General features: G+C 45.9%; 1 protein-coding gene across 3 annotated transcripts in view; it reads right to left on the bottom strand.

The window, feature by feature from the left end:
- The window catches only part of LOC118228261 (leucine-rich repeat-containing protein 49-like), a 49396-nt gene that overhangs the window by 12081 nt on the left and 22852 nt on the right, over positions 1-14463 (bottom strand). For all 3 annotated transcript variants that reach the window (XM_035419650.1, XM_035419647.1, XM_035419649.1), the window contains exons 11-13: positions 12422-12505; positions 4205-4368; positions 3891-3977 (exon numbers count right to left, since the gene is read on the bottom strand). In XM_035419650.1, coding sequence (XP_035275541.1) covers positions 3891-3977; positions 4205-4368; positions 12422-12505 — 335 coding nt within the window. The remainder of the gene's footprint in view (positions 1-3890; positions 3978-4204; positions 4369-12421; positions 12506-14463) is intronic.

Genomic DNA, 14463 nt, shown 5'->3' with positions numbered 1-14463 from the left:
CATATCTTGTGCATAAACTGGCTGACATGCTGGTCACCAGTCGGCACCCTGAGCCGACCAGAGGAGGATGGGTTTCCCCCTTGAGCCTGGTTCCTTCCAAGGTTTCTCCCCATCTGCCACAGGGAGTTTTTCCTTGCCACTGTTGCCTTAGGCTTGCTCCTGTGGGGGTTTAGGCTAGGGTTGTCTGTAAAGCGTATTGTGACAACTGTTGTAAAATACGCTATACAAATAAAATTTGATTGATTTGATTGATTGATAGTTTTGACACAGGGACCAGGAGATCTCCTTGGTTTCCTTGTTCAAAATTCTGTCTCATACTATGCATATGCCTGAATGTCTTCCCTCATTTTGATAATATTCTACATTTTCACACCCTTGTTCTGCATGGATGCTTGAGATATCTGCATGGAAAGGCATTAACTGAATACATAAATGGCACTAAAATTCCTCCCATCTCTGCACACTTTCAGAGCATTGAGTATCTCTGTCATAACTCTTCCTCCCACGTCTCAGGATTCACTGAACACATCTTTGCATGCTCACAAACTCGGACGAATACGCACAGGAGGACTGTGTTTCCTGGCTAACCGTCACACATGTGCCACGGATTCCTGCAAAGAGCTTTGTTTTGTTCACAGACCGCTCTCGAGCGACCTCCCCACCCGGCCGTATTCAAAGGCAGACCCTGAGGGAAGGCTGCTGGGGCAGGAGCTACATGTTCTCCAGGGGTCTATAAGTGCTTCCTCCCAGGAGACCAGCCCCTGGACCATCTGCTTTGTTGTGTCTACAGTCAGGAACAGCCTTCAGGAGATCTCTGTGCCTTTTCCTGTACCCAAACATACACACTCCTTCACATACACACATACACAAACACACGTTCTCTCTTACACGCACACACACAAACACACAGTCACATATGCAGGCTGGAATTCAATCAACACTGTTCCTAATAACGCTGTTCCTAATGACTTTTAATAAATAAAAGCAAGTATCATTATTTTTTCCATCACAAACACGGTTTGGCAAATTGAGAAATCACAAAAACTAACCTGGCACACTAAAAGAAATGCTTAAATTCACTTGCAAGTCAAAGCTAAGGAAAAATGTTGATTGAATGCAGGCCACGCACACATATGCACGCAAAAACACACGTGCAAACGTATGCACATGCTGCACATACATGCTCGAATGCACGCATAGAATCCTGCATTGCTTCATCTCCTCAATCAATCACTGTGTTGTTAACTCACTCACTTCTAAATCCCCAAAGAGGTGAGATCATTTGCCTTTTCTTTATCTGTTGAATTACAGCATCAGCTGAACAGAGGATGGAAAGTTGTGATCACGCTGGATGCGTATCTATGAAACAGATTCAATTCTGAAAGCTGAAACACATCAGCCTGAAGTCAGCCAAAGTTCATACCTTTTAGCATATCATAAGTTCAGCATTCTGAATGACTCTGTATCTCACTGTTCTCAATAAGGTGTGCGTCTCAGATTCCAAGCTTTCCTTTGTTCCAGCTCTGAATAATTTGAAAATTCTAGCCCTTTTTGGCCAGAGTCTGGTTTTTCAAAATTGCTTCTCATTGTTCATTGTAATACTCTACCTGCTTTCAATAATAACGATGCACTGTTTCAAGTAGAAAATGTCTAACGTCTACACAAGCCAGTCATGCAAACAGTTTCACACAGGTTTTAATGTGTTGTTGTGTCTCATTTTTAATTCTGTTTTAAGTTCAAGAGTGCACCTGAGTGCAGGAATAGGGTGTGTCACTGTGCCGCGTTGTTTACAGTTTTAGCACGATACGCTATCATTACCACCTGGAAGTCAAATCAAAGTGTTGAAATTCAAGGGTTGCTCCTCTCCAATATTTTATTTATTCATTTTTTTTTTTTACAACATTTATGAGCCTCTCAAGTACCTTTCTTTTTTTAAGTGTTATTCGAAGCTGATCTTGGCAGAAGCGAAAAAGCCAACAGATTACAGTGGCTGTCGCGTTGCAGGTATGATGAAAGGGAGGAGAGAGATTAAGAAAGAGAGAGAGAGAGAGAGAGAAAGAGAGAGAGGAAGAACGAGTGAGGGAGGCCTGAGGGTCACACTCGTTTACCGAACCCTGCGAGGACGGGGGCGATGCGGGGCCTCCTTACATGACAAAAAAGCCTGTCCTGTTACGCAGGGCCCGGACGGGACGGAGCTGGACCGAGAGTGAATTTAGGAAGCCGCAAATCTGTCACCGTGAGGCGGTTCCCATCTGTCACGATAGCAAGGGGGGCTTTTGCGCGGCAGAACTGTCCTCAGTGTCTTCTTTTCAGCGCTGACACACTTTCTAAATTCTTTTCCCCGATGTTAGCCCGCTGACTCCCGTCGTGTCGTCGGGAGAGACTGAAGCCGGGAGCAGAAAGGATCAAAGAGCGTTCTCGCTCAGGATGTGTCAGAAGAGCCCGGTATTCTCAGGCTCTGTACTGAAATACGAGGGAGGGCGGCAATGCCCAGAGCGTGCAGGGACTGACAGCAAACTAGGAAGCAACCACGACGGGCCCCGCTTTTATATGCTGGTTTGAAGCTTTCTAGCACAGTCAGAGACAAATGTCCCACTGTAGCAATTAAGCAGAATCTGCTCGACCCACCATTTTGTTCGGGAGCTAAGAAGAAAAACCGCCTTTGTGGAACTAATAACGACAGCACAAGAGCCAGCCACCAAGTCCCTTGCTACTTAGCCTCTCCTAAATTATCCGCCCCCGCCCCCTCCCCCAACACGTTGCCAGTGGGAACGCTTCCAAAACCTTCCGGCCTTGAGAGCGGCTCTCGGAAAGGCGTCGTTTCGGGAAGCGAGAGTCGCTGCGGAAGGCGATAACGCGAAGCAGCCAAGGGATCGCTACGAAAAATAAATATCAAACGGCACAAGCCTTTTGGCCACAAAAGCGAACGATATAACATCCCGGAGGCAATTTTCTGTGAGCCGGTGGAATTAAGCGAGCCTAACCGAAAACAGACACCCGAGCGCGAGCGCGAGCGCGACGGGTCTCCGTGCGGAGAGGGAACGCTAGCGGTGGAGCTGTGATATATGGACCAGGGTTTGGGGGAATGAGACTAACCCTTCCCACGGGAAGAGCTGCGCGATGGTGCTGAGAGACACTCGATCGATGGGCCTGTCCATAGGATGTACAAGCCCCAGCGCAGCTCGCAGTATCAGCAAGGGAAATAAGCACCGAATATGAAATAAAAATCCTTTGAAATAAACATTATTTGCTTTGAAAAAAGAAAAAAACACAATTGCAAAGAAATAGTAAAAAGGACAGACATAAGTGCAGTATAAAATGAAGGGAAAAGAGTAAATACCATCATGTCCTTTAATAAATACTGGATAATAGCATAACCCACTTTATTGCAAACAATGCAGCTGGTCCTATATCTATCCCCCTGACTGTAATTACTCCAGTTACATGTCATATACAAAACAAAAAACAGCACTGAGCACATGCAAGTATTTAACCGGTAACAGTTGATGATTATTTGAGATTAGAAAGGTACTATTATGTATTTATAACTTCTGTACAAGGAGCACATGGTGTGTAGTGTTTGTGTGTGTGTGTGTGTGTGTGTATGTGTGTATCCCAGTGAACAAAAGCCAGAATCTAGACACCTAGAGGGGTGGAAATCTAGGTTAAGAGATGCTCTGACAAGAACAGACTACATTAACCCCAATATAGCTCAGGTTTTACCCGGATATAGACTGGCTATGCCCTAGCCGGATTGAACACTTTCACTTTTCAACCAAATGCAGCCGGTTTTTCATCTGAAGGTCTGTGCAGTGTTTCCCTGCTTTTTTTCTCAAAAATGTTCACTGGGGTGTGTAAATAGAGGGTACAGTATGTGGGGTCTACTGTACCGAGGGCTGCCAGGTCGGCTGGCTGAGCGTGTTTTCCCTTCACTGCCCCCTGCTGGTCTCTCTGGGGTTCCCACTGGACTCACCCGCCTAAGAAAAGGAAGATCACATAGCAACCCGCTTCTAATCCCACTACTCACACTCCCCCTGCCAGCCCAACACTTACACTCACATTACTCACACTCACTCTCCCATTACTCACAATCCCATTAATCACACACATTACTTACACGCATATTACTCACACTCACACTCACATTACACCCATGCTCACATTATTCTTGCACACAACGAGCCCTTTTTTCCCGCCCCTGTACCTGAGCTCTTCGGGGGAAAGGGGCTGAGGGAGCCCATTGGCCTGGGCGGGGCTGTGTTCAGGGCTGACCTCCTCCTTGGTGCCGTTCTGTGCTGGTGGCTCCAGGCTGGCCTTCAGGCCCTCCCACTGCTGCGCCGCGTTCCGGATGGCCTGCCGACGCTTCTCCTGCAGACCGACACGGAGGACAGCGGCAGCGCCAGGTCAGGCGCCACTCTAACACAGGACGCAAGCCACGCTCATAGTCTTCAGCCAACATGAACCGACAGAGAAGACAGGGCACACTTAGGAGTCATTCATTCATTCATCCACTCAGTCACTAACTCACTGACAGTGCTGCATAAGCACAAGGATGCTAATGCCACTCAGATGTACTCATCTGTGCAGCTTCAGGCTTTAAGAGCAACACACAGCAGTTTAGTTGTTAGTTGACCAGTTAATAAAGTGTCGTGAGAAGTATTTGGCCCCTTCCTGATTTCCTCTATTATTGCATATTTGTCACAATGAATGGTTTCAGGTCTTTAAACAAAATGTAATATTAGATCAAGGGAACCAGAGTAAACACAAAACATTTTTTAATTACTATTTCATTTATTTAATGAAAAAAGTTATCAAACACCCATATCACCCATGTGAAAAAGTAATTTCCCCCTTAGTTAGTCAATCAACCAATTAAACACAATTGCAACTGTTTGCAACCAGCCCTGTTGAACCTAAACCTCACTAATATTGAACCTTCCCATCAGAGTGAAGTAGTCACCACAAAGTTACAACAAGCGCACTAAGCCACAATCAAAGGAAATTCTGGAAGAGATGAGTTGTTAAAATATATCAGACTGGAGAGAGTTACAAGGTTATTTCTAAGGCTCAGGAACTCCACCAAACCACAGTGAGAGCCATTATCTCCTAAGGGAGAACACTTGAAATGGTGGTGAATCTATCAAGGAGTGGCTAGCCTGCCAAAATTTATCCAAGCATGCAGCGACAACTCATTCAAGAATCACAAAACAACCCAGAAGAACATCCAAAGAACCACAGGCCTCTCTAGCCTCATCTAAGGTCAGTGTTCATGACTCCACAATAAGAAAGAGACTGAGCAGAAAATGGGATTCATGGGAGAGTAACAAGGTGGAAACCACTGCTAACCAAGAGAAACATCAATGCTTGTCTCACAGTTGTAACCTGGATGCACCTGGATGATCCCCAAGCCAATTGTATTAGTGTTTTATGGACAGAGTCAAAAGTGGAGTTTTTTGGACAACAGGAGTCCAGTTATGTCTGGAGTAAAACAAATACGGTATTTTACAGTAAGAACATCATACCAACAGTCAAACAGGGTGGTGGTAGTGTGATGACGTGGGATGCGTTGCTGCCTCGGGACCTGGAGAACTTGATATTATTGAAGGAACCATGAATTCTACTCTCTACCAGACAAGGAGAATGTCTGGTCATGAGTCCATAATCTGAAGCTGAAACGTAATCGGGTTATGCAGCAAGACAGTGATCCAAAACACAAAAGCAAGTCCATATCTGAATGGCAAAAAAGAAACAAAGTTAAAGTTTTGGAGTGGCCTAGTCAAAGTCCTTACGTGAACCCAATAGAGATGCTGTGGTAGGACCTGAAACGAGCAGTTCATGCTCAAAAACAAACCAATTTGTCTGAATTAAAGCAGCTAAGCAAAAAAGATTGGACTAAAATTCCTCCACAGGGAGGTGGAAGACTGATATGAAATAATAGGAAGCATTTGGTTGCAGTTATTGCTGCTAAAGGTACAACCAGTTATTGAGTTTTCATTTAAAAAATTAAATAATCTTTTTTTTTTTAGTTGTTTTGTGTTTACTCAGGTTCCCTCTGTCAAATATTTTATGAAAAGATCTGAAAACAGTGTTTCAGATCTTTTATTTGAGAACAAATATGCAATAATATAGGAAATCAGGAAGGGGGCAAATACGTTTTTACTGCACTGTACATTTTCCCCCCACAAGCAACACAGGTCAACCGCAAACAATTCCAAGCAGTGGGACTGAGCAACTTAGATCCGAAACACAGAACAGGCTGCCTAGCCGGCCGGTATTAAGGCTGGCCATTACAATAAAATGTGAATTTTAATGTCTTCAGGGGCTGATGGCTGAGGGGAGGGTGTATGAACAAGATTTAGACCATAAATCACAACGATGTGATTGGGTTTTGACGTGATGTTTGATGACACCTATTTTTCTACATACTGTATATAACATTCCTAATTGTAAAACTGCTCTGGCGCCCTCTGCTGTTGTAGACTTTGCTTCCTGTCGCATTGGCAGGACATTTTGTTTGTACGGTATGCTTTCCAGGAACATATGGACATTCTAAAGCACCCAGCGTTGGCTCATTGAGGGAAGCCGGACCAGCGCATGGGATGCCACTGATCTTGGAAAGTAGCACTGCTGTTCTCTGTGAACACAAATACTGCTTCTCGCTAACACTGCAATACCGTACGCTAAACTCCGCGTAATATTTACTTGTTAAAGGCTGACAGTTAGCCGGACACATCCAAGAAACAGTATGACTAGCTCAACACCTGTAGGCTGACTGCAGCTCAACTGCTGTCGGAGTTTGATGGAGAAGTTCTGTGCCGCCCGCATTGTGATGTGAAACTGAAGACTTCCCAATGGTGCGGTGTGTGCTCGTTCTTGCACAGCAGACACAATCTCCATCACGGGGATTAGTTAAAATGATATTTCATTATACTCTGGCATGCAATCCCTGCCTGTTTGGTTCAAAAGCGTTCCCAGTCACACCCACAGACAGACAGAAAACGAGGAGACCATCTTGTGTTACTGAGAAAACCACTCACTTCAGAGAGGTACATTTAAGTACAAAAAAATGATATTATTGTACTTCAAAGGTAAAAACAAGCTTGGTCACTGGGAGCTGGTTCTATAGCTTACTAAGGCCTGGAAACGATGCACTTGGCGAAGAGACCGCAGATCTCTTGCGAGTGTCTTTTTCTCAGTTTCTTAGTTATCCAGAGGGAAATGAGACCTGTTTTCAGCTTTCGTCCTTTATTTTGGAGTTGTTTGCCACGACAATCATGTAAACTAAGGGGCTTTTTTTCTTGTTAAAGGGTGAGAACAAAACGCAGCAACTCTATGTAAACATCAGCAGGGTGCAGCAACAGCAGCCAGCAGACTATCTCAGCTCCTTACAGCACAGTGTGGACACACGCAGCGCAACAGGTACAGTCTATTTATGAAGCAGAGTATAGATAGGCACAGCCCAACAGGCACAGTCTCTTTATGAAGCACAGTGTGGACAGGCACAGCCAAACAGGCATAGTCTCTTTATGAAGCACAGTGTGGACAGGCACAGCCAAACAGGCATAGTCTCTTTATGAAGCACAGTGTGGACAGGCACAGCCAAACAGGCATAGTCTCTTTATGAAGCACAGTGTGGACAGGCACAGCCAAACAGGCATAGTCTCTTTATTAAGCACAGTGTGGACAGGCACAGCCAAACAGGCATAGTCTCTTTGAAGCACAATGTAGAAAGGCACAGTCCAACAGGCAGTCTCTTTCTAAAACACAGTCTGGACAGGTACAGCCCAATAGGCGCAGTCTCTTTATAAAGCACATCCAACCAGCTCACAGGGGTAAATATACACGCCCAACATCGGGCAATTATCTCCTCCCTCGAGCCCCGACTCGGCCACGCACGTCCGTTTCGACTTGGGCGGGAGCGACGTTTCCCCCTTCTCCCCCCCAGCCTGGTGGCGAATTGCGCAGGTACGGTTGTCATCCAGACGGAGGAATGCATCACTCCCACACACAGGAGAACCGGCGCGGAGCAGCAGCCTGGGTGCTTTATTGGATACAGTAATGGTATCGCGTGACGTTCCGCCGGGCCTCGTATTTCTCATACCCTCAGCAGGGATCGGCTGGATTGGGTTACAGAAAAGCACGAACGCCCACCATCTTCTCTCCGAGCGGAGGGCTTCGCCGCTCAGCGCTCCTATGCGACGGTGCGCAAGCGAGTGCACGCCCACGCACACAAACACACACACGCATGTGAACACACGGGCACTCACAAATTCACTCACACAGATATGCGCACACATTAGATCACACAGACACAGACATATGCACATGAACATGCACACACATACATGTACACACATGCATGTATTCATCTTTTCACTCCACTGCATAGCACAAGATAATTAGTACGTATATATGCACACACACACATGCGCAGACAGAAACTCACACAGAAAGACACACACACACACACACAATCCACATGTATTCATGCTGAATAACAAGAAGCAGCAGAACTGTTTTTTGATCTAGAATCTAGTCATCAACCCCAGGAATGAATAAACCTGATTTACCAAATAACACCTTCTTAGCACTAGCTTCAGAGCAGAACGAAGGAGAAGGATGCTGAACCTGCCCATTATTTGCACAATATGACTGCCCCAAAATGAATGGGGCAAACATGCAGTCAGTCCTGTTCAAAGCCACTCATAACAATGTGCAACTGGTATGTAATTCTCAAGCTTGCCCTTGCAATCAAAGGGCTCTTTGTGGCTTCGAATTGGGGGAGAAAGTTGAAAATGAACTTTCGTTAGAAAACAGAACCCAAACCAGAAGGTCCCTCCTTAGCCACCATTTCTCGGCAACGGATGATGAACGAGAAGGAAACGGCCTATGACAGCGAGGCAGCCAAATCGCAGGGCTTGAAGGTGAAGCAGGAATGCAGTGAAAATCACAGAGCTCGTTTCCCCAGAGAGAACAGCTGGGGAAACCATAGAGACCAAGGTGGCGGGGTGGGGGGGTTTGGGGGGGGGTCCGTGGGGGAGGGAGCAGGCGAGAGGCACGCATCAGGGCCCCTCCCACCTTGTCCGATTGCTTTCACGCTGGACCGGGGAGTGCGAAGGCCTAATTGATAAAGCGGGCTTAAAAGGCTCCCAGAGTTCACAGGGGCAAACCAATGAAACGGCCAATGAAAACGTCTGCATAAATCTGTCTGAGAGGGAGGCTGACTTGGCATGCGCGGGGTGTCTCCAATTAAACATGTCCCCATGGGGGTTCCTACTTAAACACTCACAAATGAGGATTTTCTCCAGAAAGCGCACAAGGAGTTTCGAACACCAATTAGACCCATAAATTACATTTTTAAAACGCAAGGTAAACCAACTTAAATCCGTGTCGTTTCGAGGGTTCAGAAAGAGGCTGAAACACTCACTCTTCATCTTCGCTTCCTGGTCTTTATTACTCTGTTTCCCTCTTAATCTCAACATGTGGAGCCTGTTAAAGAGAGAGGCAGGGCCAAGCCGCGCAGCATTTCAAAGCCCTGCGCTGGAAGCCTTCTACCGCATGTCGCTACAATGCTACCGCTGACCACCGTAAAAAAAGACTCGCTACACGCCGACAGACGTAGCCTGGTCACGATGCTGAACGCGACAATGAACAAACCGCAAGACATCCTGGGCAGGGAGACTATGCAGCTGTGTATCTCTAGAGCACCTGAGGCCCTCACATGGCACGCTATCCATGTAACGCAAAACACCTTAATCCCATATTCCATGCTGTGTCAAGCTGTGTCCACACTGACAGTACTTCCAGCTCACGGTGCGAGGTTGCGAAACAACAGCGATGTCCGAACCGTCTTATGCAGGATGGAGGGAAACTGCATATGCTTACTGAGATTCCATGAACGATGGCAAAATGATGTGGTGCTGGAAAAGGGCCCAGTACAGCAGACGTATAAAGTCAGGGAGGAACCCTGTGCAATCCCCCAGGAGACCGTGCGGTGTACGAGCTCGTCTGAACGCCGGGGCTGCCGCGACACGCCGAGCACCAGGCCCCCTAGGCTGCAGGCTAGTCCGGGTGCCATCTCTTTATAAGCTGCCAAATAGGCCATGAGCATCCGCAGTCCGCCATGAAGAGGTGTTACCGCACACGTAGTCAAAGCAATCTACTACTGTTCCAAAGAATAAAAAGTTACAGGGAATACTTCTCATTGGTACAGTATCAGGAGTGCGGTGCAGTCTTAAAATGAGCCTTGGTAATATTTTATAGAAAGTAGTCTTGGTAAAAAAAGTTGTGAGAAATAACGGGGAGTTTTCCAACACGCTTTTTTGGGTTTGTTATCCCCGAAATGTCAGTTTCTGTTAATTGCACAGCCTGGAAATTTGCCAGCAGCCATAACACTCTGCAGCTCTCTCCTGTCTGCTCACTGATGTTAAGCAGGGATGGGCTACGCAAGTCTTCCCTCCAGACCAAAAAGAAAAAAATAACTATATCTCCATGCAGCGATAGGGACCCTGTGCTGGAGGAGCACATTAAACCTAAGCCATTAAATGTGCATAGAGAACAGGGCATTCCCCAGGGAGAAAATTGAGATTTTCCTGGAGAAAATCTCAACCTGAACCCTCTCAATCTGGCCACATAATCACCCCTGAGTTTATTGGTAAGGAACTACGGCTAACGGGCTAGGAATTATGCAGTTTGAATGCTCGATGCAGAGGTAGTAAATTGCCTGAGACGAAGCCGCTTATACAACAGCTTACCAACAAAAGGCATGCATTTCAAAATATGCAACCTTACATTACTTAAGTATTCCAGCAAATATCTCAAGTCGTACAGGGCTATCACTTAGTAACAAACACATATTTCTAGCCCCTCAACTGGGTTAGATAGAAAGCTAGCTTTATGTTCCCGTCACTCATGCTACCTAACATTAAAGTTCAGTTTGGTTTAGATCAAAATGGCCTTGTAGCATGTTTGTTATCACAGATGGCTAGCTAGCCAACATCAAATTATATTCAAAACAGAGACTAATCTATAAACATAGTCAAGGTAGGGTTGCCAACTTCTACAAATTCTCAAAAATACAGAACAGAACGCGACCTGTATGAGTTCAAGATGGAATGTGAGATTATTATGGAATGATTCCGTGTTGTACGCTCACGGCACAGTTGGCAACCCTCAGTCACGCTAGTATAACTAGCTATTCTCTGCAGTCATTCATGGACATCAAGCTGACTGTGCTTCAGTTGGCAGTGGCTGGACGCATCCCTTATGTGAAATGTGATATCGAGATCATTAGTCTGATAATGTTGCAAGTAAGATATATTAACAGTTGGCTTGTTAAAAATTACAATACAACAAATTGTCCATGTTTGTTTTATCAAGTCAGACTGTTGATGAGCTTTCATTTTTAACTGTGATTAGGCATTTGCTGGTACTTCATAGCCAGGCGTTTATGGAAAAATAATGCACACACCCCTAGCCAATCAGAATTGAGCATCAAGCTGTTGCTTGATAATTCCCTTTGTCTCCACATCTGTTGATGTGTTCTGATGCAAAATGGCTGTCATGTATCACCAAGGTCAGTGGTACACATTGTTGATGGCTGAGAAGAGGTTCCACTGCACTTTGTGATGATGTAAAACATGAATGCAATATTTTCGCATTATTATTATATTGTTCTTGAAGTACATACACTATATGACCAAAAGTATCTGGACACCCCTTGGTCTGGGGCTGTTTTTCATAGTTCGGGCTAGGCCCCTTAGTTCCAGTGAAGGCAAATCTTAATGCTACAATCACATTCTAGATGATTCTGTGCTTCCCCAACACTTTGGGGAAGGCACTTTCTTGTTTTAGCATGACAATGCCCCTAGGCACACAGCAAGGTCCGTATAGAAATGGTTTTGTGGGGAACAGTGTGGAAGAACTTGACTGCTTGCAACTTGCTTGCACAGAGCTCTGACCTCAACCCCATTCAACACATTTGGGATCAAACAGAGAGCCAACTGCGAGTCAGGCCAAATCGCCCAATCAGTGCCCAACCTCACTAATGCTCTTCTGGCTGAAAGAAAGCAAATCCCTGCGGCAATGCTCCAACATCTAGTATAAAGCCTTCTCAGAACAGTGGAGGTTGTTATAGCAGCAAAGTGTCGACCAACTAATTAAGGCCCATAATTTTGGACAAAATGTTGGATGTCCAGTGTCCACATACTTTTGGCCATGTAGTGTATCAGTTCAATCATACATGCTTTCCTAAACTAAGAGTACATATTCCCGCCATTTGTTTTCACAAACATAGAAAGAAAGGAGGAAGACAGAGAATGTCACTAAGAAAAACAGGAGTGAGTGCACAATGTTCGATCACACAGGCAGGTGGAGAAGCGAATGATGGAGGTGAAGGCGCTTGGGTAAACGTGGAGCGTACCTTGTGGACGGCCTGCTTGTGGCTCTCTCGCTTTCTCTCATCGTCCTTCCGAGCCAAAACGCACGCCATGCGCCTCTCCTCCTCCTGAAACACAAAGCCAACTCCATTAGCTCCACGCTCCCAATAAGGGTTATTCTTGTAGCACAAAGCCCACCCCATTAGAACCAATAACCATTCCCCTTGTACACATTAAAAGGTTCTGTGTCAAATCAACTCTTACCTATTGGACTCGTATGTGCTCTGTAAGGGTTTAATTAACACAGGACAGTTTACTGCATGGCACAAGGCTAACCCCAACAGGAACACATTGCCAATACGGGCTCCCCTTGTTACACAAAGCCACGCCCATCTGGACCATGCTCTCAATGAGGACTCAAAAGAACAATGTCTTGTCACAGGCAACAAAAATATCTACGGTGCAAGCCCCATAACAATAATGGTGAAATATTTCAGAATATGAATTCTCTGACTCATGCAAGCCCACTCTTGGCCATAATAGCAGGTTCAATTCCTGTGTGCTGTTTCAAAGGACTTCACACTCTGTGAGAATCGAGCCTAAAGTGCTATCAATATTTTACAGCCGCTGATATACCCACTGAAGCAAATGAGACACTATTGAACCAAAAGTGTAATTTTCTTCATTCTTGCAGCAATACGCTCTCGCAGACATCTGGCCTAACAGCAATCAAGAACAGTGAGGAATATCTTATAATTTATTATGCCAAATTTTGAGTTTGAGTGTACTTGGAAAGGGCACTTTTCCTGAATGCATGTGAAAAATACCTGACAGTATTAGTGTGGCACTTGTAGGGGTCTTCATTGTGCAGACAGACTGGTGTTAATGCAGCGTCGCACAGCCGTTAAGCGTTGGCCTTCCCTCCTATTGCTGTGCACATTCTCATAAACAGCCTTGGTGCTGCAGGAGGCTGATTTATGGAGGGAAGTTCGATATTTCCTGGAATCGCTCTCAAAGGGGCATTGTCGCTCCCCGCAGGTGTTTCTCGCCGATTCAGTCCACGATTCACTCCAGACCACCTCTCTCCGCGCGCGGCATACAGAAAAGGCATCGCGGCGCTCCGGGGTCACGAGAATGAATCGAGCGCTGTGTTCCTCTCCCTGCGGATCAGAGCCGCGCACAGCCGGGCCTCTCCGGCGCGGTTTAATCCACAGAGTGATTTCGATTTCACAGGCCCGCTGAAGTCGCCGCTCGCAGGCCCGCTCGGACTCCCTTCCCTTCAGCCTGCGACCTCGCCGGTCCGTCAGAAAATCCCTCCACAATGCGAGCTTTTCAAGCCTTTCTTTTTTTTTTTTTTACCCACCCCTGCCAAGGACAAAAATACCTTGACTTTGCCCAAAGCCAAATGTCTCATTCACCAAAATCTCCCTGGAGTCTAATGCCGTGCCTGGCCCCCTGGTTCAGCTATTCACTCAGGAAGACAATCTCCCTCTCCTGGGTTTACTGCTTCTCCATTTTACCACTCCTGGTCTTTATTACCCATCATCCTCATTACCCCTGTCACAGCATGGCTCCTGTATGTAAAGTACATGTGCTAAATTATGAAGCCTGCTGCTGCCATCTTTATACTCCAACCTCATGAGCTGTCTTTGTACTGAATGTGTGTGCGTGTGCGTGCGTGGGTGTGCGTGTGTATGTGTGTGTGTGCACGTACGTGTGTGTGTGTGTGTGTGTGTGCATATGTATGTGTGTGCGTAAACGTACGTGTGTGTGTATGCACGCGTGTGTGTGTGTGTGTGTGTGTGCATATGTATGTGTGTGCGTAAACGTACATGTGTGTGTATGCACGCGTGTGTGTGTGTGTGTGTGTGTGTGTGTGAATACACACAGCCGCTGCAGTAGCTCCCAAACCAGATACTGGTCTGGATTCAATCAAGATATGTCCGTAGCTTTCATTTACAAACTACATTAAGTGTTTTTCTCAATATAAACAATAGCTTGGCAAGTCCATTCTGGTGATGGCTGAAGTTGCCAAGTTGTGCTTTAAAAAAAAACACAAACATGAGCACTGACCGGAGTTAAAGTT

Source organism: Anguilla anguilla, chromosome 5 (assembly GCF_013347855.1).
Source record: "Anguilla anguilla isolate fAngAng1 chromosome 5, fAngAng1.pri, whole genome shotgun sequence".
NCBI classification, from domain to species: Eukaryota; Metazoa; Chordata; class Actinopteri; order Anguilliformes; family Anguillidae; genus Anguilla; species Anguilla anguilla.
The sequence above is the reverse complement of the archived record's forward strand: the minus strand, read 5'-3'. Positions and strand labels throughout refer to the sequence as shown.